At 42.5% G+C, this 26,258-nt stretch overlaps 1 protein-coding gene across 2 annotated transcripts in view; it reads right to left on the bottom strand.

Annotated features, from left to right (window-relative positions):
- Positions 1-10,596: 10,596 nt before the first annotated feature.
- Positions 10,597-26,258, bottom strand: part of CFTR (CF transmembrane conductance regulator) — a 136,441-nt gene continuing 120,779 nt past the window's right edge. For both annotated transcript variants that reach the window (XM_054023602.1, XM_054023592.1), the window contains 4 exons: positions 25,012-25,101; positions 17,236-17,408; positions 14,968-15,073; positions 10,597-12,216 (listed from right to left, as the gene is read on the bottom strand). In XM_054023602.1, the coding sequence (XP_053879577.1) occupies positions 12,010-12,216; positions 14,968-15,073; positions 17,236-17,408; positions 25,012-25,101 (576 nt within the window). In that variant the 3' untranslated portion in view covers positions 10,597-12,009. The remainder of the gene's footprint in view (positions 12,217-14,967; positions 15,074-17,235; positions 17,409-25,011; positions 25,102-26,258) is intronic.

The following is a 26,258-nucleotide window of genomic DNA, read 5'->3' on the forward strand; positions in this document are numbered from 1 at the left end:
AGCTCCATCTACGAGTACTGATCCAGACCCATCATCAGTACCGCCTCGTTCATCTAAAGACCATCCAGCTGCCACAGTTGCACCGGGTCCTTCAGACTTGACTGATGGAACCTCTTAGACACCAGGGCATATGGAGACATACAGAACACTGGAGGATATAGTCATTCCTTATCCACTGTCTCCACTTCTTCTTTCCAGCCCGCCCTCCTAAGGGGTGTCCTGACTCTTTCTTGGGAGTATATATCAATGTCCCAGGAGCAGTCCAATTTTCAAACATCTGACAGGAGTGCCCTGGTACCAAAGGCATCATCGCTACCAGTGGAACAGTTCTTGGAAGAGTCAGGGGAGATGGCTGCACCAGTATCTATGCGGACACGCTCGAGCCCCGAAAGATAGTTGTGAGGTTACTCTCGCCATTCCTCCGGATATGCCCCCCTCTGGGACTGCTGGTATCAATTCCCTTGGGGGTCCCCTTCAACTGGCATTATTGGGGTCCGTGGGATTCTTATGGCAGGCATCCAGGCCCTTCTCAGAAGTTGTATCGCTCCGCTCCCTTTCACCAACGTGTTCCGTTAGTGTATGAGGCGGAAGGGCCAGAACCAGAACTGCAGGTACCGATGGTTCCAATGGGTGCCTCTTCATCATCCCGGGATGACGTGGTGACTCCTTTTTTGCCTTCTCTGCTGGATGACCACCGCTAGTACCAGGAGCTGTTACAAAGAGTTGCCAATGACCTACAGATCCAATTAGAGGAGATTCAGGACCCTCAACACTAGTTCCTGGACATCCTGCAACCTCAGGGACTGAGTAAGGTGGCCCTTCCAATCAATGAGGCCATACTAGAACTGGCCAGAGCAGTATGACATGCTGGGGCATCGTGTGCCCCGACACCACAAAGAGCCGAAAGGCGATACTTTATTCCAATCTTATCCCCAACTTGCTGGTGGTACAGGCAGCTACAGAAAGAGCTGAGCCAAAATTTTGAAGGTCTTTTCCTCCACAGGGGTGCAATTTCCTAGTGCTAATTACCAAGCTTTGTTAGCAAAATAGGATTTTAGTAACTATTCCAAGCTTGTGGACTTCAAAGATAAACTTCCCATGGAGGACAGAGCCCAATTTCAGTCTCCTTTAGAATAGGGGACATTAGTGGCAAAATTAGCCCTCCAGGCTGCAGTTGATGCTGTAGACCCAGGTTTCAGAATTTGGCCACTGGCTTGGTCATGAGAAGGGACTTTTGGTGCAATTGTCAGGGTTTCCTAGGGCGGTCCAAAACATCATCCAGGACTCCCCTTTGACAAGTCCAACCTCTTTAAATGGGAAAATGAAGTAGTCCTTGCACTCACTAAAGGATTCAAGATTGACTCTGTATTTCCTGGAGATTTATACCCTAGTCTCCCAGGAGGAAATGGCTGCCCTTTAGATCAGGCCAACTTCCTGATGCTCCTTGTTACCAGAGCCCAGCTGAGCCTCTGCACAAATGTCACAGGATTCAGAGACCTTGCTTTTCAGCCACCTTTACTGCTACAGTTTCTGCTCTCTCTCAACCGTAGGCCAAAAGCCATTTTTGACATATTGCTCAAGAGCCACGTACCACTGCTTATGACACCCATCTATCCCCCTGTTGCCTTTGGGGGCTGTCTTACACTCTTTGCCACAACTGGAACAAGATCACTATGGATAGTTGGGTTCTGGAGATTATCCATCAAGGATACTCCATAGAGCTTCTCTCCTTCCTGCTTCATGAACTTTCTTCCAACTCCCTCTTCGGGGACCATTCTCACTAGGTGATTCTTCAATGGGAGGTGGAATCCCTTTTACACTCAGGGGCAAATAGAGCGCATCCCACCTCATCCGTCATATTCACAACTCCCTTGCAGACAAGCTAAGCAGAAGCTTTTTGGCAGACCATGGATGGGAGGTTTGTGACACAATCCTGAACAAAATATGTACATAGTGGGGTACTCTACTCTTTGCATCCCAAATGAACAGAAAAATCCCCGTGTATTGTTACCAAAGAGCCACAAGACACAACTCCCAGGGTGATGCTCTTCTGCTGTCTTGGACAAAGGGCCTCAGATATGCCTTTCTTCCCATTCCCCTACTTCCACAAGTCATGGGGAAGATATTCAAAACAGACCCAACATCATTCTCCAAGCTCCCTACTGGCCCAAACAGTTCTAGTTCCCGGAACTTCTAACAATGTCAGCCTACCCACCACTCAGGATCTGCCCATTCCCAGATCTTCAAACCCAGGACATGGAAAAGTCAAGCATCCCAGTCTGGGCTCACTCCACCTCATGGCCTGGTGCTTAGATGGGTGTCGTTAATAGAACACTCATGCTCTGCCCTCCTATTCAGAAGATCCTTAACCAAAGTAGAAAGGAATCTACTAGAACCTGCTATCTGGCCAAATGGAGATACTTTTCGGCTTGGGCACAACTCCACCAATATTCTACAGGTACCTTAAGCATCCCACTTGTCCTGGATTATCTTCAGTCTCTGAAGATGTCAGGTGTAGCTATTAGTTCGCTGTGCGCACACCTACTGCTGCAGAACATCTACAGAGTGGCCACCTGGAATTCTAATAACACATTCCTGACACACTATAGTTCATGCCTTGGCTGTGGATTCAGCAGTGGGATCAGCAGTATTGCAGCCATCCCTGCTACCCACTTCCTTGCATCCACCTCCAGTCTGAACACTGCTTGCCAGTCATCCACATGTGGAACATATGTGGGGACCATCACTTGAAGAAGTGGCGCTTACTTGCTGTAACTGGAGATTCTTTGAGATATGTGGTCCCTATCAGTATCCTATTACCCTCCCTCTATCCCCTCTGCTTTGGATCCTGTTGGACTTGCGGTAAGAAGAGGAACTGCAGAGGTATCTGCCTGCACTGCCCCTTATAGCCTCGGCTCGGAGCATGAGGAGAGCTATTGCACATGTGCAGGCCAATGGACACTGCTTTGAAGAATTTTCAAACTCAGACACATGGTGTATAAATATGCATACAGATAGGGAACATACCTCTCCAAGAACCTCCAGTTACAGTAAGTAACCTCTACTTTCAGTCTACTGCTTTAGGCTTCCTCCCAGCCACTGCTTTTACCTGCTTGCCCTCCTATTTCTTCCCACTGTGAGTTTTCAGTTCTCAGTGCAGTCACAGGCTGCACTATCTCCTTTGAGCTTTATGTGTCTCTGATCTTATCTTGCAGTATTTGTAATTCTCCTGTCTTGACTGAATCTCTTAGCTGCGGTGGTGTATTTGTTTAGCTCCCTCAGTTATAATCTTATGTCAGGTCCAACTTTCAAAATGATTTAACCCACACTTCTCTGACTTTGGATTATCCTGATACAAAGCTGACAGTTCTTGTTCTTCATTGGAGAAACTGGAGTTCATGGAGGGAGATGAGGCACTGGAAAGGTTTCTGGCCTTTTTGGTGTTTGTGCTTAATGTGTACCTCCTTTTTGATCTAGTCTTATAGATATAGATATAGATATATATAGTTTCATACTCCGTTTTCCAAAACTGTATGTTTCACCAGGACTATGTGTGCGTTTCCACATCAGAGCCTTAGCCTAGCGCTCCCCCTCCTCCACCACCCTGGTAAAAAACCCCTATTTCAAACTGGTAATTTGGATAAGAATGATTATTTTAGGATTAAACTTTCTATGCTTGATCTCTGGGAGCAAATGGTTTCTCTTTCCCTCCCAATTAAAGCTTGGAGAACTGAAGTTTGAGTTATTATCATACATGAAAGCAGTTTTAAGTAGGTAGTGCTGCACTGTGCACATGTGGGGAACAGGGAAGATAGGTCCCAGCTGGTGATACTCCTTCCCTCTCCAGGGCCCATCTGACCCAGCGCAATGCAGGGAGACCTCCCTTCTGGCGACCTGATCAAACCTTCGGACCACTACCCCTTCGTGCTTCTCCACGTGGGCACCAATGATACTGCCAAGAATGACCTTGAGCGGGTCACTGCAGACTATGTGGCGCTGGAAAGAAGGATAAAGAAGTTTGAGGTGCAAGTCATGTTCTCGTCCATCCTCCCTGTTGAAGGAAAAAGCCCACGTAGGGACCAGTGAATTGTGGAGGTAAATGCGTGGTTATGCAGGAAGTGTCAGAGACAGGGCTTTGGATTCTTCGACCATGGGATGTTGTTCCAGGAAGGATTGCTAGGAAGAGATGGGATCCACCTAACGAAGAGAGGGAAGAGCATCTTTGTAGGCAAGCTTGCTAACTTAGTGAGGAGGGCATTAAACTAGGTTCGCTGGGGGATGGAGACCTAAGCCCTGAGGTAAGTGGGGAAGTGGGATACCGGGAGGAAACACAAGGAGGAGGGTGAAACGGGAGGCCTCCTGATTGATACTGAGAAAGTAGGTCAATCGGCTAGTTATCTTAGGTTCCTGTACACGAACGAAAGAAGCCCGGGAAACAAGCAGGAAGAATTGGAGGTCCTGTCACAGTCAAGGAACTATGATGTGATAGGAATAACAGAGACTTGGTGGGGTAACTCACATGACTGGGGCACTGTCATGGCTGGGTATAAACTGTTCAGTAAGGACAGGTGGGGGAGAAAAGGTAGAGGAGTTGCACTGTATGTAAGAGAGCAGTATGATTGTTCCGAGCTCCAGTATGAAACTGGAAAAAAGCCTGTTTAGAGACTTTGGGTTAAGTTTAGAGGCTAGAGCAACAAGGGTGGTGTTGTGGTGGGCATCTGCTATAGACCACCAGACGAGGAGGATGAGGTCAAGGAGGCTTTCTTCGGACAACCAGCAGAAGTTTCCAGATCACAGCCCCTGGTTCTCATGGGGGACTTCAATCACCCTGACATCTAGGGCTGGCCTTACCTCAAGTGCCAGACTATGGGCGGGCACCATTAGGCCCAGAGTTTCAAAGTTTTGGCCCAAGCAAGGGAGCATGGGGGCATCATTTGAGCTTCCCGCCTCAGGTGCCAAAATATTGTGGACTGGCCCTGCTGACATCTGCTGGGAGAGCAATACAGCAGTGCACAGACAATCCAGGAAGTTTTTGGAGAGTGTTGGGGACAACTTCTTGGTACAAGTGCTGGAGGAACTAACACAAACAAAATTGGTAGGGGAAGAAGAAGTGGGTGGCAACCTGGGCAGCACTGACCATGAGATGGTTGAGTTCAGGATCCGGACAAAAGGAATAAAGGCGAGCAGCAGAATACAGACCCTGGACTTCAGAAAAGCAGACTTTGACTCCCTCAGGGAACTGACAGGCAGGATCCCCTGGGTGGCTAATATGAGGGTGGGATGGGATCCCCACCCCAGGGTGCAGCTTGGGACCGGGATGCAGCCTAGGACTGTGCCTCCTGAACTCTCCCCAGCCTGGGCTGTCTATCACAATGCCTTGCTAGTGACCAGCAGCAACCTCTCTAGGAACTGTGATCACTCAGCACAATTGCATGTGGAGTCCCACACCCAGCATGAATGCTCCCAGAGCCACTCATGAATCAGACAGAGAAAGGCATCAGCCAAATCTCCCCAGTTCCCAGCACTGTACCCCAGGAATATGTCATCTTGCACTGCTCAAAATGGGAAGTGCAAATGTATTAATTGGTTCACCACTTCATCAATGGAAAGTGGACATACACCAGCCTTTGCACACCTGAACAGATTTGCCACAAACTCACTGGTACAGATAAACAATTAAACAAATTTATTGACTATAAAAGATAGATTTTAAGTGATATTAAGTGATAGGCAACAAGTCAGATTTAGTTACCAAAATAAAATAAAATATAAGCACGCAGTCTAAACTCTCAACCCTATTAGACTGGGCAACATCTAAATTAAGCAGTTTTTCTCACCCCACTCGATATTGCAGTCCTTAATATACAGGTTTGTTCCTTAAACCTGGGCCAATCTCCTCTGTTGGAGTCTTGTCATCTTCTCAGTGTCTAAGGGCTTGTCTACACTTACATTTTATAGCGCTCTAACTTGCTGGCTCAGGGGTCTGAAAAATCACCCCCCTGAGTGCAACAAGTCTGAGCGCTTTAAAACACTAGTGTAAACAGGCTCCCAGTGCTCGGAGCTAATCCCCTCGTGGAGGTGGATTACCAGGAGCACTGGGAGAGCTCTCTCCCATCACTCATGCGTGCCCACACTCGCACTTCAAAGCGCTGCTGCGGGAGTATTCCCACAACAACGCTTTGATGTTTCCACTGCAGCCATGCTCTTCATTGCTTGCAGTGAAGGTGGGGGCAAGAGAAGGGCCCAGTATGTGTCTACTGTTTTATACCCTCAGTCCATGTGCTTGGGGAGCACAAGTCCGGTCATGTCTGGGGGGCATTGCTGAGTCTCTCCAAGCAAAGTTGAGCAATTTCCCTGGTGTGGCCTCATGCAGGTGAGTCATTGCACTCCCAAGTAGCTCCCTTGCTGGACAATGGCTGTTGATGGGTTGTTTGACACCCCGCCCAGGCATTGGTTACTTTCCTTGCTGTTGCCTCTGGGGAGCTATCATCTGGTTGATTCCCCAATTTACAGCATGTTTTAGTGACCACCATACAACACAATTCTCTTAACTTCATATGCATTAATGATACACATATATGGATAGAGAAATGACTTTTAGCAGATCATAACCTTTCCCCTGATACCTTACAAGGCATGCTTTATATGTTATATATATTATATGAAAATGAGGAATATGGGGGTTACAGTATGTTTCCCCAAGGTATAGAATGTCACAGAGGAGGAAAGGAGAGCTGGCTTTATTTTATTGAGGGCGCAGGAACAAACCATCCCAATGTGCAGAAAGAATAGCAAATAAGGCAGGCGACCAACTTGGCTTAACAGTTAAATCTTCAGTGAGCTTAAACACAAAAAGGAAGCTTACAAGAAGTGGAAACTTGGACAGATGACTAGGGAGGAGTATAAAAATATTGCTCAAGCATGCAGGGGTGTAATCAAGAAGACCAAAGCACAATTGGAGTTGCAGCTAGCAAGAGATGTAAAGGGTAACAAGAAGGGTTTCTACAGGTATGATAGCAACAAGAAGTCCAGGTTAAGGACTATTTAGAAAAGCTGGAGATGCACAAGTTCATGGGGCCAGATGCAATGCATCCAAGAGTGCTGAGAGAGTTGGCTGATGTGTTTGCAGAGCCATTGGCCATTATCTTTGAAAACTTGTGGCAATCGGGGGAGGTCGCAGACAACTGAAAAAAGGCAAATATAGTGCCCATATTTTAAAAAGGGAAGAAGGAGAATCCGGGTCAGCCTCAGTTCTGTCCCCGGAAAAATCATGGAGCAGGTCCTCAAGGAATCAATTTTGAAGCACTTGGAGGAGAGGAAGGTGATAAGGAACAGTCAGCTTGGATTCACCAAGGGCAAGTCATGCCTGACCAACCTGATTGCCTTCTATGAGATAACTGGCTCTGTGGATATGGGGAAAGCAGTGAATGTGTGATATACCTTGACTTTAGCAAACCTTTTGATACAATCGCCCAAAGTATTCTTACCAGCAAGTTAAAGAAGTATGGATTGGATGAATGGACTATAAAGTGGATAGAAAGCTGGCAAATCGTCGGGCTCAACGGGTAGTGATCAATGGCTCGATGTCTAGTTGGCAGCCAGTATCAAGCAGAGTGCCCCAGGGGTTGGTCCTGGGGCCGGTTTTGTTCAACAACTTCATTAATGATCTGGATGCTGGGATGGATTGCACCCTCAGCAAGTTCGCGGATGACACTAAGCTGTGGGGAGAGGGAGATGTGCTGGAGGGTAGGGATAGGGTCCAGAGTGACCTAGACAAATTGGAGGATTGGGTCAAAAGAAATCTGAGGAGGTTCAACAAGGACAAGTGCAGAATCCTGCACTTAAGACAGAAGAATCCCATGCACTGCTAAAATACTTTTGTCAGACTGCTTCAGGAAGCTGGGCTCTGATCTGGGCAGGGCAGAACCCCCTGGAAAAGTTTCACCTCAGTTGTGAAGTGCTCCCGTGGGCACCTGTGCTCCAGTCTAGCTTCAGATTCTGATAGGACTGTCAAAGCCAAGTCCTCAGACAAAAAGGAGCATCACTGATCTGTGAACAGCAGGGGAAGATCCCACTGGGGATTCCCGGTAAAAAGAGGTCCAAGTATCCTCACCACTCCTGACTGAAGGAGACTCTTAAGAGCCAAGCTGGACACCACAGGAGTTCTGAAGGAACATGGTACTGGGACACCAGCAGCACAGTCTCAGGATTCAAATCAGCTGCCTCTGGTGCTGAAGCCAGAGCATCGGGGCTACCTCTGTATTAAGTGCTTCAATGCCAGCTATTATCGTACCACTTCCATCAGTTCTAATCTCTTCAATGCTGCTCATTTGATGGCGAGTGTGTCAGTACCAGGCATGTCAGCACCACTGACCTGGATCCTTTCTACTTTCACATCAAGATTCATGGCACCATCCCTATTTGCTTTCAATGTTCCAGCGTGGCCCTATTGGAAACCCTAAGGTCACACTTCCAGACTGGCTTGTGGCTCTCGGTCTACAAGCTGCATACTTCCATATCTACTTCCTGTTTGTTGTGTGGATGGATCTAAGATTTCAGGTGGGGCAGAACAACTATCAACACGGAGTCCTGGCTTTTGGTCTCTCTACAGCTCTGAGGGTGTCCACCAATGTTCTAGCAGTTGTTGCTAGAGCTGGGCAAGAAACAGTTTTTCTGTCCCATGAAAATTTTTGAGATTGACATTTTTCCCCATCCTGAATTGGGATGAAAAGTTGAAATCTTAAAAATTTTTGCAAACCAACCCCCCCACCCCCAAAGCATAAGCATCAAGGTCTGATGCCGCTTTTGGCAGAGCTGTGCTGCAATCTTTGTTTAAGTAGACTCCATGCACCTACCCTTGTTACAGGTCACTGCTTGTTAGTCACCAAGTGTGGACTGTATATGGACAAGCACTCAAATAAGAAAGAAAAATTACTTACCTTACAGTAGCTGGAGTTCTTTGAGGTGTGCTGTCTGTGTGTATTCCATGATCCACCCTCCTATTCACTACTATGGGGTCCTACAACATCTGGATTCTGCTGTGATGAAGGAACTGAATAGCGATTGGGCCTGTTCCATCCTTTATGCCCTCATTACTGGAGCATGCGGAGACTCCCTGTGCATGCCTGGCTCCAAGAAGCACTGACAAACTGTGATCTCTAGCACATGGGGTGCAAGTGCACCAAGAACGGAATATATGTGGACAACATGTCTCAAAGAACCAGTAAGGTAAGTAACTCCCCCCCCACCCCATTCTGTCCTTATGGAAATCTCTCCTAATCCAGTGTATTTTAATTGAGTCAAAAGGTCTCTCTCTAAATGTTGGTAAATTATACAGCTGAATCAGAGGTTTGTATCTGGACACAGTCAACAAATTTAGTGGCAGGAGCATTCTAAGATTTTTGCTTTTGACTGAAAGAAGGACACCCTTACAGATGTAGCTCTAAAAGAGAGAGAGAGCATATCTCAGTGAGCAATTCCAACATCTGCAATTGTGTTTCTTTAGTTCAGCTGATTATAATTTAAGCAGTGAGCTCAGTGTTCTGTGTTCATTCTGTCTGTGTATATACCTCCTTCTTCAGCCTCAATCTCTGGATGAGGGTAATTTATAAACTCTGAATGTAAATGAAGAGATGTTCAGCTAGTGATGCCAACTGGCTGTTACCATCCCCTTAAAAATGCTCTTTCTAGTTCTCTTGCTGGAGTTTCCATTGTTTCTTCTATTCCCAAATAGCACAAAAATGCCCAAATTCCCTTATTTTTAAGTTAATGTAAAAGTTTAAAGACAGGACTCAAATTGTAACAATTATAGCTTAGCATGCCATATAAAACCTTTAGATCACAAAAAGAATCATAAACCTTCACAAATGATTACAGTTTGATTAAACTAAAGCACAACTGCTCTGCAGCACCATCTGGTGACACTGAGAGGTACATTTAGAACCAAGCATTCAAAATTTAAAGCTATGCAAATAACTGATTTTTCAGTTCCTTTGTAATACCAAAAACTCAGGGAAAAAATAGTTTTGGGTCCACCCAAAATGAAAGTTAAAAATTTTTGGCAAACCAAAAAGTTGAAAACATTAATTTGATCTGAAACAAAACATTTTGTTTTCATTTAAACATTTTTCAAAACAAAATTGTTTAGATTTTTGTTTGTTTGACCAAAACAGTTACGTGAAATCAACTGTTTTCATGAATTGTTTTGGTTGACCTGTATCTGCATTTTTTTTTTGGGAGGGGGGGGGAAGTTTTGGCCAAAAAATTTCACCCAGCTCTAGTCACAGTAACTATTGGCAGTCCAAAAGAATATTTAAAAAAGGATTTTGTGTCCAGGGAAAACTAGAAATGTTGTTAATAAACTTTTGAAGGGTATGAGTTGGGATACACAACACTTCCCTTAGTGGTGATATAGGGATTGTTCTTTTTGCCCTTATCAGAGAGAACATCTTCATTTAAAAGGGCTTGGAAAGTTCAACACCGTTTTCAGAGACATTTTTATACATCTACATTTAGCTTAGCAACCATAAGATATAAAACCCACAAGGAAATAGACAGTAGAATTGTCTTTTTAACAAACCAAACAAAGCCAGATAGTGGAATTGTACACAGTCTTAATTTTATTGACATGCTGTACATCATGTTGTCTACTTTGGTAATAAATAGAATAAAAAATTTAATGCATTTTGTTTGGTAGGCAGTGTTCACTTAGTAGAAGCAGCAGAACATTTCTGTTGCAACTATCATGACTTGTTACATAAGCAGTTTGAGTTAAGAGAGTTTTTATTTAAATAGAAGCTTAACATACTTGTCTTGCCAGAACCCTTCCATGCATCCCAATAAAGGTAACTTTGGATGCTAGTGGAGATGTCTCTGGGATACTGTCATTTTTTTTCCAGTTTTACTATAACATGCAATAAAAAGGACTAGTGGCATAAAAAGGAGATGTTTCAAATATAAAAATTCTTTTTATACAAATATATTTTTCTTTATAGTGCATAATCACTCTTAAAATACGGCATTCTCATAATAAATGTTTGCAACAATATTAAAATAAATAAAATATTCTAGAGAAAAGTTCGGTTGCATCTGAAAACTGCAAAACAGAAGCATATAAAAACTGATTCCATTATTAAAGTCTACTTCAAGGTTTTTGTTCTTTATACAAACTATGATAAAAAGCATGTAAAGGTGTCTGACCTAAACACACAGAATATTACTCTTCAGCTGTTGGAAGTCTTGCCATTTACTACAAGGGGACTGCCCATATTAACATGGACTCCACCCAATTAGTGTTTGCAAGGCTGGGCCAATAGTCTCCTAGATTCTAAAAGGAAATATTAACTCCCATGATCATCTTTTAACTGCTGAGAAATGAGCAGCTTGCAAGTCAACATCCCCTTTTTCCTTCATTCTCACCTGATGCTTGGAGCTGTGCAGTGTTATGAAAGGGCATTTGCCTTTTCTGCAGTGCTGAGATAGAGTAAGTGCCTGAAGAATGAGTAGGAGGAAATATTCTGAGTGGGTCACTGGTGCTTTCTCAACCCCTTTTCAGGGAGTAAGTGAACCTAAAACTATCATTGTACATTTTTGATTTTAGTGTTTTCCATTCAAGCTTGATTTTTTTTTAAACATTCTTCCTCTGCCACCTTCCCCTCCTCCCAAACACACGTCAGCAAAAGTTTTGAAAATTTGATGAAATGATTAAGTTGGTCTAAACGGGTTCCTACCTCTGCCCATCATCTACTTTTGTTCCACAGTAAAGCAGCTTTTACAAGGAAGCCCGCTTACCAGAACAAGTGGTAAATCTTCAATGCCTCACACACAATTTGACCATTGAAAGGCAGCCATTTCCATAAATGTCATTTAATGCCTCCTGAAAGTTTGAATCTGTGCTTGTTCCTGCATTTTCAGTGGTGTTGGTCACGCTTCTCCCGTTTTTGAGGTACAGTACTGTATTCCCCCAAACTCCACCAGTTAACTCCTAAGAGGAAGCGTTTCCACCCATTCTCACAGCCTGGTCTCTTGCACTTCTTCCTCTGTCTCTTCCTGCAAGGCACTGATTTTGGGTCTAGACTTGCGCTTGCTTGAATTCCTGCGGTGTAGTGGGAATATCTTCAGGCGATCGGAGTAGCTGATAGCCTGCCTGAAGGAATTCTTTTCATTTAGCAGCTTCTGGATCGACTCGTATTGCCGCACTTTATTCTCTTCTATTACCTAATGAAACATGTTCAATCAATTAGACCTATATCAATAGTGCTGATAGAATTCAGTTAACTAAATAAACTAGCGGGGTAGCACAGACTGATAGGAGGGAAAACTTCAAGGACTTACATTGGGAAAAGAGCAAAAAAGCTGTCTTTACATAGTTTGAAATGTGAAATGACTGACAAATTTTCATTACAAACCAAAAGAGGAGTTTTAAAATTATGGTGTTTAGGAAATGTTCCTGGTGCTCAGTTTCAAAAATGGTCCTTTTTTCTCTCTATCTCTTTAGCTCATCTTAACTATGAAAGGTTTGACCTTAATCTCCCAATATGTTTTGTTTTATTGGCATTGCTGAAAGGTGTCTTCTTGTATTTTGGAGGGGGCTGGAGGAATCCAGGTGCAGTTCATGAGGGAATTACAAAGAGTTATATTATAAAGAGCTTCATAATATAATAAATCCACTCCAAGGTAGGCAAGGAAGGGGTTAACCAGGGGCTTATTAAAGCAGGGATATATAAAAAAGCACTGAAAGGTTGGTGGAAGGGAACCAAGGGGGAGGGCTTTCCTGCCTCAAACTCAAGTTGCGTTTACACTCCGGAGACTATACCGGAATAGCTATGTCAGTGTAGCTATGTCAGCATAACCTTTAGTATAGACACAGCCTATACCCATGGAAGGAGTTTTTCCATCAGTATAGGAACACCATCTCCCCAAATGAAGTTAGCTGTGTCGATGCACCCATTCTTTTGTTGACATAGCTGTGTGTACACCGGTGTTAGGCTGCATCTTTCACACCCCTGACCAATGTAGCTATATCAATCTCACTTTCAGATGTAGATCAAGCCTCAGGCTAGGAAGCAAGCAGGAACTGACCCTCTTGCTATGCTGTTTAAAAGAAACTATGTAAGTTAAGGATTGTTTGCCATTCTCCTATCCTTTGTTTGCTTTTTTTTCTGGGGTATTTTGGACTTGCCTGAAGAAAGCTCCAGTCCCTTTATGGGCTTGTCTACGCATAAGCCACTACAGTGACACACCAGCATGTTCTCCTGTTGGCAAAGGTACTCCTAGGTCGAAAAGAGAATTCTCCCATTGAGTAGCACTGTCTACACTGGGGCTTAGGTTGGTTTAACTGCATCACATGATGGGTGGATTTTTCACACCTCTGAGCAACCAGTCTAATTTCCTGCCATTGTCACCCCAATGAGGGGCAGGACACTGGGATGAAGTGCATGGGGGTGTTAGCACAGCACAGAGTCAGGGCCAGCCCCTATGTGAGAGTGTGTTTAATGCTCCCAATTGCTTTAATCCAGCCCCAGAGGTGGGAAGAGGGAAAATGTGAACAGGCATGTAGCTGGGAGCAGACTGGTGTTAGGCCTGGGTCTAGGGGGCAAAGAGCTCTGCTACCTGATCTTGCAATGGAGAGCTTTGGGGGAAGGAAGGAAGAGGGGTACATGGAGACTTGCAAGGAGTGATGAAGGGAAGGTACAGCAGACTGAGGGGACCTGGAATATACCTGGGTTATCAGGAGTATGGAGGGGGATAGGGAAAAGCACCACATTTTACCCATGTTGTGCTTTAAAAGGTTAAAAACATCCAATTATAAAACTTTGAGCCTAAACATACTTTGTGTGGATAAAACCTCTCTCTCTCCTCTGTCCAATATCCCATCTTCTCCCACCCCGCTTGTATGGACTTGATAGAGTATATTTCCATTACAGGGCAAGACCAGGGGGAAAAGATATGGCTAGGTATATGGTGTACATTGCATGGGTGATAGTGGTACTTGGGGAATTGACTGGATCCCTTATCTTTTCATTTCCAGACATTCTCATTTTTTAAATTAAATAGTTCTTAAATGTTTGGAAAGAATGTATATTTTCTGGGTGTTAGCAGAACTCCACTGAAATACACTTTAACTGTGTGTTAGAAGATTTTTGTCTGTGAATTAAAATGTATAACTAGAAAGGACCTTAATGAATCAGGCTCCACGATGGTCTATGCAAAGAACTCCATATTTTACATGACTGTACAGTCCAGTATACAGTATAACAATAGTGGTTCAAAAGGGGTATATTTCATGTATTGCATAGTCCACTTCCATTTCAGATTATACTCTTGCTATCCAACTGCATAGTAATGCAACTCTCAAACTGCTTTACATTAAAGAGAAAGCCATGCACTTGACAAAATGTATATGGAGGAAAACATTATGAGATATATTGTAGCAAAAGAAATATTAAAGCATCCCTTTTCTCAGAGAGCCAGGAAAGTATACAGGAAAATATCTGATTTTAAGAGCCACTTCTCAGCTTTCACACACAGTTCATCCCGTTTTCTTTACTAGCCATTGTTATCTACTGAAAAACATAACTACAATCAATACTGGCATTTCCTTAACAAATGATTAAGAGTTTTTAACACAGAAAGGAAATTTCAGGTTGTTGCTAGAGAGAAACACAACAGTCTAACCATCTTAGGCAGGATACTTCTGTTGCAGTTCTCTAGTTACTCTTCTGCTATATGTCCTCAGATTAATTAAAAACAGATACAGACACCTGCATATTTGTTGTAATAATGTACAATAAGATGACAATTCTTAGGCACTTCCAGCCAATTAGAATAAAGAAGGCACCAGGTATTTGAACTGACCCCGGGCAGCAGATATGGCTAATCTAACCATAGAAGAGTTACCTAAAATACTGTGCAAAGCCCATATCTGTCAATTATAAGGAAATCACTTTAAAAAGATACAGCACTCACCAAAAATTGCTGACATTCCAACATTGCTTCTAGCCTGTGTTCTGAGAGTATTACTGTACAGTTTGCAAATGCATGCTTGAGTGTTTTTCTAATCACCTGGAAGGTTCTGAAAGATAAAACAGGTTTGGCATGTAGAATGTTATACAGAAATTGGCACATTTTAGGAAGTTATCAACTTACAGCCTTTTAATACTGAGCTGCACAATGTAAAGATTTCCGAATGACACACACATAAAGTTACACTCCTGCTACAGTAAATTGCAATTATAAAATTTAAGTTGTAATTAAAATTATTTGACACATTTTTATAATTCTACACTGTATATAGAAATTTATGATGTCCCTTTTAGTAAATGTGCTATCCAGTATTATCATTATTTTGGGGTAATTCCCCTATTTCTCTGGTTTGGCTAGAGATGAATTGAACTAGTTCATATTCTACCAAACACAGCAGTGGAGTTTAGTTAGGCTGTGATTTTCACCATTCAGTGTATTAACAAGTGTGTATCTTGTGCTATCATAAAGTGCCACACTCAGGATATGTCTCCACTGCCATACGTCTGGCCCATGCCAACTAACTCAGGCTTGCGCAGCTCGAGCTGCAGGTTGTTTAATTGCAGTGTAGATGTCCGCTTGGGCTGGAATCCAGTGTCTAGGGCCCTGTGAGGTGGGAGGGTCCTAGAGCGTGGGCTAAAATAATAAGAGTGGTGGTGTTAGCTCTAAACATTGTTTGTATTCACACACGCTGACAATTACTGACTTATTTGAGGCTCTGGCACCTTGAAAAGGCATCAGAATTAACAAATGTCTTCCAGTCTGTAATCTTTCAATGGCCTGCGGTTTTTCTCATTCCATATTGTCCAGTGGACAATAGCTAAGGTATTACTATCTCTACAAGGTGCGGTCTCTCAGACTTGCAGTTCCTAAGAATTACATCCAAAAATGAGTGCCATTATAGGAGACACTACCAGGGAGAGGCACTAGCAATTGAGAAATGGTTTCAAAACAACTGAAACAATTGGTACTTGATTAAATATATTACAAGAAAGAAGTATTTTGCACATGCAGTCGCTGCTTTTTATAGGCTGAAAATATTTTTATTTCAAACCAGTAAAAGACACTGTTATAGCAGTCAAGTGGCTGTACAGTGAATGAATTCATCATAGGAATTCTCTCTCTCTTTTTTTTTTTTTTTATCCCTCGCACTAGCCTCAGTGAAAAATTAACCAAATATTACAGTTTTTGCTCTGGTAGGGAGATTGTTTAAAAAGTTTCAGACAAAAGATAGTGTTTTTATTGCTGAGTTATAAAGCTCTAAAATAAGAGTTCGTTCCAGGCAACTGTCTCATTTCCTTGTGCTCCCTCTAAGCTGTTCGTTAGATCCACCTCTTCACTACAGCCTTACACTTATATTGTGAACTCTCTGGGGCAGAGATTGTCTTTGTTATATGTTGGTAGAGTAACTAGCTTAATGGGGCCTTGCCCTCCTGGTGCTACTGTACTGGAAATAATAATTAGTAATCATAATAACATGCTCTTGTGTATTGAGCACAGGGCTAACAGCCCGGAATTCCTGGGTTTCTAATCCTAGTTCTGACTAGCTTTGTGGCCTCAGTCAATTCCCTTAACCCCTTTGGGTCAAACTGAGACTTCATATAGTTAATGAAGTTGTAGTCATGCATTAGGGATGAATTTGGCCCTCTGTGTTAGTTTCCCCACACATAACATAAGTACCTACCTCCCAGATGTGGTGTTTGTTTGAAGTAAGTTGTAAATATTTTTACTAAGGGGTAAATTGTGACTTGAATTGTACACCCACACAAGGGAGTAAGAACCCAGGGGAGTACCTAGACCCTCTGACTGTGTAGGAGTAAGTGGGGATACTTGCCTGCTTACTCTCTCCTGGGAACAGCTAGGCAGAGAAAAGTAGGGAATGGCACTCTTCTTTCTACCATGCACACTCTGGCAGAGTAGCTGAGCCCAATGCAGGGGTAGTAATGTACCACTGGTACAGCTCACCTGTAAATTACTAATCTTCCTGGACCAAAGAGAAAGCAGGGGCAGGACCATGTGTAAGGCACAATGATTCCCAAGGTAGCTACTGGGATGGTACAGTTTATGTACCATCCCTTGCTCAGGGCTGTACCTTAAGTTGCAATCTAGCCCTAAAATGAACTAGAAATATGACAAAATAACTTTCTCTGCTGTTCTGCCTCACTGACTTCCCTACCTCACACTGGAATATAGTAAAAAATCAGAAAAACTTACATAGGATCAAGATGAGCACTTGGTTCATCAAGCAGCAGGATTTTAGCTTTACTGAGAACTGATCTGGCGAGACACATCAATTGTTTGTGCCCATGGCTGAGGACATAACCACCATCTAGAAGAACAAAATCAAGCTGGCCTGGAAAATGCTCTATTACAGACTTCAGTCCAACCTGCAGGAGATAAAAATCAAAGGAGAAAGCTGTATGACAGAAATTGGTACTGCTGGTTCTTTGTTACAGCAACCCATCCTTTTAACCCCTCTGCTTTTTGATTCTGAGACTGAGCAGAAAATGTGAATTGAAGGAATGAGAATCTTTGGTATAAAATTATTCAAAACAAAGAGTTGGAAGAAGTGAAAGATCATGCATTTTTGATTCAGACTGAACAGTGGGGTGTGTGTCAGAACATTGAGTGTTAAAGTTGTTTGCTTATAAGACATAATGAGATTTGGTGTTTTGACCAAAACATTCTGCGTCTAAAAGGAAAGCAATTCATGTTATTCAGTGGTGATGTGCGTCACCAGTAATGCTGAGGGAAGATGTTTCCAAAAGCAGCCGGGGCTCCTTAGTTACTAGGAGTAGAAATCTCACACAGCGCACTACACCAGCAGAGAAAATAACACAGGTCTCCAAAGCAGTTGTAACCATGGCTTTGAGACTATTTTCATCCACTTCTTCCTTTGTCTGAAAGATGACAAGAACACCACACACTTTAGCATGTTTCCCCAAAATGCCTAGACTCACTACAATCTTTGGCCTGCACAATCTTTCACTGGCATCGTCAGAGAAACTTTTACCTTACCAACTGCTTTTGTGAATTTCAAAACTCAGAAATATGCATTATTGTATTGCTATAAGTTATGCAACAACTTAACTTACAGTAAAACTGAAAATAGTAGTTATAAAGGGCAAAACTGGTTTTGTAATTTTGCAACTCATTTTCATTCTGTATCATAAGGCAGGAAGAATTCCAAATCCACTTCCTTTTCATCTAATACAGGAGCTCTAGCAAAGAAGAATTCCTGAGCCTAGATGATGAAGTTCTGAAGAATTCAGTTTGGTTTTTGGTTTGATTTGGTTTTTTTCAGCAGCATACCAGCTGTGTGCAGGTCACTGCTCACTTCTTCACTCCTCAGCTATCTGCTCATTCACTGAGCCAACTGATACAAGTAGAAAGGATGCTTTCATTCTAAAACAATGTCTGTGCTGGTCACGGGGCCAAATTCTGTTCTGATGTACATTCTTTGCAACCCTTCTGATTCTGACTGAGAGCAAAATTTGGCCTAGGGAGTCTACATGTCACTATAACATGATGATGCTGAAATATTGTGCCAGCATAGTCCACACACCACCTGGGTGTGGTGTAGTGTCACTGAGACCACTTAGAGATTAATGAGTCTGCTACAGCCTTAGCAAACAAACAAGTGGCTTTTAGTTTATGCAGTAGAGGCTCATGCATTTAGCTCCAAAGATCCCAGGTTCAATCCCGCCCACAGACAACCAGAGTCTATTGGTGTTACATCAGCACCACAATAAAATGTTCAATATAGTCATTCCATACTTTGACCTTGAACCACAAAAGTACTTACGCCCCTAAATCCAGGTTTATGTGCCTAAATGTCAGTTTCAGGCTTCAGTGCAATTCACAAAAATCCAGCTGAACCCAGGGGGTGCCTACGTTTTTGCAGTATAGTTCCTAGACAAATATATTTCTGCCTCTGGGCATGCGCACTACTGCCTCCCTCTAGGCATCTGAGCATTTTTCTCCTGCCTAAACCACAGAGTAATTTACAAACCAGGGGAAGATAGGTGCTTGGCCGTCTTACTCACAGGCAGAGCCAGAGCTGCTAGGTGTGCTCGGAGGCTGGCTACTGCATCAGGTCCTCAGGTGAGTTCACACAAAACAGCTTGGGGGTGGGTGAAGGTTGCAGCAGGGGGACTTGATCCTGGTCACCTACATCCTGGGTTAATGCTCTAAAAGCCAGGCTGTGGAGTCATTCTCATGCTTGTGTGCTCTCTCTCTCTCTCTCTCTCTCTCTGGCTGAAATGACTCTAATTATTTATCCAGAATGCAACAGCTTCAACAGGAGAGATTGAGGGAGACCTACATCAAAATATCCCATAGGCTGATGACTAAGCCATGCACCTGAGAAGTGGCACATCCAGTTCAAATCCCTTCTCCTCATCAGATGAAGGGGGGGCCTTGAACTTAGGGTCTCCTACAACCAAGATCAGTACCCTAGCCACTGGGCTAAAAGTTATGAGGAAACTTTCCATCCCAACTTCTTGGGGCAATGCCTTAGATGCCTAATACTAAAGAGGGTTCACAGCTGAGAATTGCTAGCCAATTTAGTACCTCCATGCAACCTAGACTTAGATGACTATCTCTGAGACAGGGGCAGGGTTTAGCACACATCTCCCAATTGCTAGCTTAATTGGCTCCCCACTTGCATGCTGGGTTTTGTGGATTTCATTCTAAAGTGCCTCTCTCTCCTCCTGTACTGTATAGGGAGCCGAGGCACTTAACTCAGGCTTTGCAAATTGCAGTGAGTTCTAGTGGCAAAAGTTAAGCATTGCAACACTCAGCATCACAACGCCAAAGTACCACTGTGAATCTAGGCCCTTGATCTTAAACCTGAGTTGCAAAGAAAGTTTAAAAGTGATGTTGACTTCAGCAGTAGCTGCTGAATGTCCTCACTGCACCCTGCAGCAGCTAAAGTGGAGCAGAAGCATTTAACACAGGAACAAGTAAAAATTAACTTTCTTTTTATGTTGTCCTCTCCAAGTCACATCAGCTGTTTGTAGCATTCTCTAACAAACCAGCTTTCAAGAGAGCACAGAGTCCATACGCAATCAGATCAGGCCTATTTTTTAAAAATGCATAGGATGATTCTGTAACATTTCTGTTTCACTGCTCTTCGTTTTACATTTTTCAGTTTATTATTTTATATGCTAAAAAACTGAGAAGGGCAGGTTTTTTTTTTTCTTAAAGGGAATTTCCTGACTCCTTGTGTTATGTCCCAGAATGGCCGCTGCTCCCTAACAATGCACTTTCAAATAAAAATTCTTCTTGGTGTTGTAAATAAGACCTAGCTCTTTAAAAATCTCCTTTTTAGTTTATACCTGGAGAGGAAATTCCCAACCAAAAAACACCACTAGAATTTGCTTGTCTATTCAGCAGTGGGAGCAGTGTCCCATGCCTGGGACTCGCAGGCTCCTAGAAGACTAAGTGAGGAGAGCCCAGATCGCTCTTCCCTCTCAGCTACGCCTGTTTGAAAATGTTATGTCAAATTTTAGTGACTGGAAAATTGTTTTTTGACCAAACTAACATTTTCACAGAAAGTGTCTGCATGTTTCAATAAATATATAAAATAATTTTTAAACGTGTCTTTTTCCATTTGGAAACCAAAATTTTCACTCAAAAATAAATATTAGTTTTTGGATAAAAATTCAATTTTTCTATTGAAAGGTTTGACATAAGTGAGACCCTCCCCCATCATTTTAGTCAAAATTTTCCACAGGGAGATAAAATAATTCTGATCAGCTCTAGTCTGAACCTGCAGCCACTAACCAACTCCCACTTCTCATCCCTGAAACTTCCACCACAGTCTGTCTAGGGGGATGGGAGAGAACAATTATGGTGCTCTCTTCCCTGGAATGTAAAGAAAGAACCTCCTGCTGTGGACTCTGTGAGCAGGGAGAGAGATCCAGCCAAGCCCTGGATGCAGGAAGCAGACTGTGCCCCACTACCCAAGTTGCCAGAAGTCCAGGAGACAAAAAGGGGAAGAGAATTTTTCTGGTGCTGGTTGGCTGTCTCTCTTGTCCATTCCATGGGGTGAGTGGTGCAGGGGAGACAGTGGCCAGGTGGGGTGTTTGAAGGAGGTCATGATTGAGCAGAGCTGACTGGGAAGAAACAAAATGGGGACTGATAATGAATGGGGAAGAAGGTAGCAAGAGCCAGAGGCAGGGATAAACTGTTGGAAAGGGGTATGTAATGGGGTGTACAAAATCTTCAGGGCTTTACAGGAGCACTCCCTTGGACACAAGGCTCTCCGCCCCCAATTGTTTAGCATGGAAAGAAACCCCAGAGAAGGCATAGGAACAGATTAATGCCCTGGATCTGAACTGAGGAAGCTTTGGGAATAAAGGCCCCATTTGTGAGCCCCAGAGTCTGATCAGGACTAGCAGATAAATGGAGCTCCTGAAAAGTGAACTAGCAGAAGTTCATTGCTGAATCTGCACTAATGGGAACAGGTGATACTCATCACTTGATCAGGAGCTCATGGGAAGAGCTGGCTTTCTCTTTGAAGGGGAGATAGTGAGAGCCAGGACCTAACTCTTCACTGCCTTGTATCCTGTCATCACTAAGGTTAAGATTTTGTCATGGGGTGTTTTTATTAAAAGTCACAGACAGGTCCTGGCCAATAAACAAATCACCAAAGCCTGAAGCCCTGCTGTGAGGTGGCTGACAGCCCGAGCCCTGCCGGGGGAGAGGGCTGAAGTCATGGAGGCTCATCTAAACGCACAAAATCCGTGACCTCCGTGACGGTCTCATAGCCTTAGTCATCACTTATACCTGTGCAAAGTGAAGTGTGAAGTGCTATCAGAGCTATCTTACAACCACTCTGAATAGCATTAAATGACACCTAAGCAGGACTGTGGGGAAGCAGGTTCAAAAATCTCATCAGAGAAGGACCTCCTTATGTTCCAAAAGTGATTGGTGTGTGTCCAGCTTATTTCTGGGCTGTATGTTCCTTTGGGTTTGTAGGTAATTATGCTGCTGGTTACACAAAAGTTGAGAATGACCAGAGAGGTTGGCGACTATTGCCTGGATCCTGAAGCTGGCACCTTTTGAACTAAATCTACACAATGATGTGTGGCCCTCCTCAAGAGAGAGACTCCTAATGTTTGACACAGACTCTTGGAGGTTGCCATGGAAACAAGGGAAGGAGAGACTAGTGGTGATAAAGGTGGAAAAAGACTGTTGGGATTGCCAATGCTGTACCATAAATTAATTATCCAGTCAGATATTCAGATACCAGACAGTGAAAGGTAAGTGCAAAGGTTGTGGTTTGTTTTGTTTTTTGTTCTATCGTCTTGAAATATTGGCACTCCTTACCATGATCTGTACATTATTTATATTTTTATATTTTAATAACAGTTGGCTCTGAGCATATTTTGATTTCTATAGTACTGTTATTTTTGCCCATAAATAAAACTATAGTCATCTGGGGTCCAATCCTGCAAGAATTTATGCATGAACACAAATACAAGCACTGTTCATATGCATATATTTAAACATGTACAAGTGTTTTCAGGATAGAGTCTCTGGTTTGCATAGTACAAGCTTATCTTTAGTTGAGGAAACTTTGTACTAACTTTTCCATTAAAAACATGGGTTTATGTATCCTGGGGAGCTTGAAGGAACATTACCAAATCATCAATGTAGCAAGAAAACCATCAATTTCTACCGGTTTGGTAAAATCGAATCTAAAGCTCCACTATGTTTTCTCCATTCCCATGGGACTTCTGGGTTTGTTAATCCTATCCCAGAATGCATCTTTCCATGATATAAGTTGCTGCATGTGTTGGAAGGAGTGATGGCACAAAATGCTGCATTCTGAGTTGTCTTTAGTAAGCCAAGAAGTGCTAGGGAATTGCAATTGCTGAAAAACATTTTTGATAAATGTAAGGACTGGGAATGGCTGAGCCATTACAAACATTGAATCTATCTCCCCTTGTAAGTATTCTCACACTTCTTATCAAACTGTCTGTACTGGGCTTGCTTGATTATCACTTCAAAAGTTTTTTTTCTCTTACTTAATTGGCCTCTCAGAGTTGGTAAGACAACTCCCATCTGTTCATGCTCTCTGTATGTGTGTATATATATATATCTCCTCGATATATATTCCACTCTATATGCATCCGAAGAAGTGGGCTGTAGTCCACGAAAGCTTATGCTCTAATAAATTTGTTAGTCTCTAAGGTGCCACAAGTACTCCTGTTCTTTTTGATAAAGATTAATTAAAACATATTACTGTGCTGAATGCCCGTCTTGGCTTCTTATCCCCAAAGAAGCCCTGCTAGTTGGGATATGAGGCACCTATTAGGTTGCTTTTCATTTCAACTTTATAGTTCATCTTTAAAGATTCTGATTGAAAATTATGTCTTCTAGTGACATTTTCATATGACCAGAAAAACACCCGAATGATAAATGGTGCAATGAATGTTCTAAACAAACTTCCTCATCTGTGTTTCTTGCTGGGTCATCCAGCAGAGCCATATCCTGAAACCTCACCTATGCTAAATAATAGATCAGAGCACTCAGACTGTGTTCCATGCAAGTTTTATTAATGTTTTCCTCTACTTGGCTCTGCCAAAAGCAGATTTGTTGGGTAATAAGCAAGGTATTAACCTTTCTCTGTTTTGTTTCTAAGACACTATGTAATGTAACACAATACAACCACTTGAGCTACATTTTGTTTAATTACAGTTGTGGTTGAGTCAGACACTGAACAGTAACAGGTAGACTTAATGCCCACAGACAGTTCTGAACTGCATACAGACAGTCCCAAGTCTGAGTATTTTTAGGGGGTTGGGAGGACAAAATAAGAGATTTGGATTATAATGAAAAAATCATAAAATATCAGGGTTGGACAGGACCTCAGGAGGTCATCTAGTCCAACCCCCTGCTCAAAGCAGGACCAATTCCCAACTAAATCATCCCAGGCAGGGCTTTGTCAAGCCTGACCTTAAAAACCTCTAAGGAAGGAGATTCCACCACCTCCCGAGGTAACCCATTCCAGTGCTTTGAGAGAAGCATTGGAGAAGGTGAGTGAGTGAAAAACCCAAAATCTGTTTAGCATCTCCTTACTGGGGCTGAGCTTTGAAGAATCGAGCATTGCTGAGGGTATAGGCAATTTACACTTTGGCTGCAGCTGACTTTCTAGGGGATGTGGTCACTGTTAAAAAGATACATCACCTGCTCAGTACTTAAATTCCAGTTTACAAAGGGTGGGCTATATGGTGTCAATTATCTGCCTACAATATGTCTGTGCAAAGAACTTCCTTTGAAGTCCACAGACTGATGGCAGGCTATGGCCTGGTGATGTAAAGCTGGTGGTTTAAGGAACAAGAAGCAAGGGTTATTATATAAATTTCTAAATCTCTCTTCAATCTGGCAGTGAAAGAACAATTATTAGAAAGACCATCTGCAAAACTGTCTTAGGCCTGGTCTACATATAAAATTTAGATCAACCTAGCTGCATTGCTCAAAGGTGTGAAAAATTCATGCCCCTGAATACCATAGTTAAGCCAATCTAACTCATGGTATAGATGCAGTTAGGTCGATAGAAGAATTATTCTATCCTCCTAGCTATCACCACTTGGAGAGATGGATTAACTATAGTGATTGGGGGGAAAAAAATTCCGTCACTGTAGGAAGCATCTACGCTGTAGCACTTCGGTGGTATAACTGTGCTGCGATACTACCCATAGTGTAGACATGGCCTTGATAAGACCTGTCAAATAGAAGCACCTAATACTTGCCATTTAAACCTGTAATTGTTTGGTTTATACTTATCCCATTTAGACTGTAAACTCTTCTGGGCAGGGACAATGTTTTTTGTTTGAGCACCGTGTTATGTATGATGCTACATAAATAATAATTGTATAGTTATTGAGCCAAATTCCTTCCTACTATAACTCCCTTTATTACAAGGGAGTTACACAAATAGTATTGATGAACAACACAAATAATATTGAACAGCTTTACCTCATCTGCAACTTTCCATAATTCTTCATCACTCCATTGTCCATAAGGATCCAAGTTTTTCCGAAAAGACCCAGAAAATATAAACACTTTCTGTGGGAGAACAAAATAAATAAGAAATCATTTTAAAACTGCATAGCATACCAAAAGTGTAGATGGTGGGGAAAAAATTGTCAGAAAATGCTGTTTTCATTAAACCAATTTTTTTTCACAAAATGGTTTTGACAAATTCATTTTGGAAAGAAAAAAGTTTTGAAAATGTCAAAATATCCCATTTTGACATTTTTTGAACAAAACATTTTTTCATTTCAAAATGACTTTGTATTTTGAAATTGACTTCATTATATATTTTAAAACATTACTTAAAATGCTTCTTCAAGTCCAGATCAATTCAAAATATTCTTTTTCAGAATTTAAGTGCCCCCCAAAATTCAATGTCCAGATTTTCGATAATTTTTTTTTCAAAATCTTGAGTTTTCCTATGAAACAGAAAATCCATTTACTGACCAGCTGTAACCAAAAGTTACCCAAGCTTCATAACACTTCCTTATGTATCACCGCAATCCAGTGTAACCTTAACAGCAGTTCTGGGCCTCAGTTTAGTTCCAGTGATACTCAGCACATAGCAAAGTCTGAGTCATGAGAGGAATAGCAATAATCCATTTATACAGGAGTCTTGCACAACTGACGCTTTCTTCTGCTCTTTTGTGTGCCTGTCAGGGAGGGGTGTGTAGAGAGGCTAGAGATTTCTTAATCTTGAGAATGATCTTTCTCCCACTGAAGTCTGTAGGAGTTTTGCCTTTAACGTCAATGTGATCAGAAGCAGTTCCCTTTCTTATTTTTACAGGTATAAGTGAACATCTCTTAGGCCAGGTCTACACCCAAAAGTCAAGCTGACGCAGTTACATTGCTCAAGGGTGTGAAAAGTCCACCACCAGTGTAGACAGCGCTAGTCAATAGAAAAATTCTTCTGCCGACTTATCTACTGCCTCTCAGGGAGGTGGATTAATTATGCTGATGGGAGAACCACTTCCATCACTGTAGTGACGCTATAGTACAGTTTGTAGTTTGGAAAGTGATGGCACAGCTGAAATTAAATATTTGCTTAATCTCTTTTTACATTATAAGGGTGTATTAGATTCTGACAGAAATCAAATACTGTATTTCAAATGGCACTGAGATTGCACAACTATTCCTAATGAGATGAAACTAATGTGACACCTGCTGTGTCACTTGATACACCTTATTGC

The sequence above is a fragment of the Malaclemys terrapin genome, chromosome 1 (genome assembly GCF_027887155.1).
Source record: "Malaclemys terrapin pileata isolate rMalTer1 chromosome 1, rMalTer1.hap1, whole genome shotgun sequence".
NCBI classification, from domain to species: domain Eukaryota; kingdom Metazoa; phylum Chordata; order Testudines; family Emydidae; genus Malaclemys; species Malaclemys terrapin.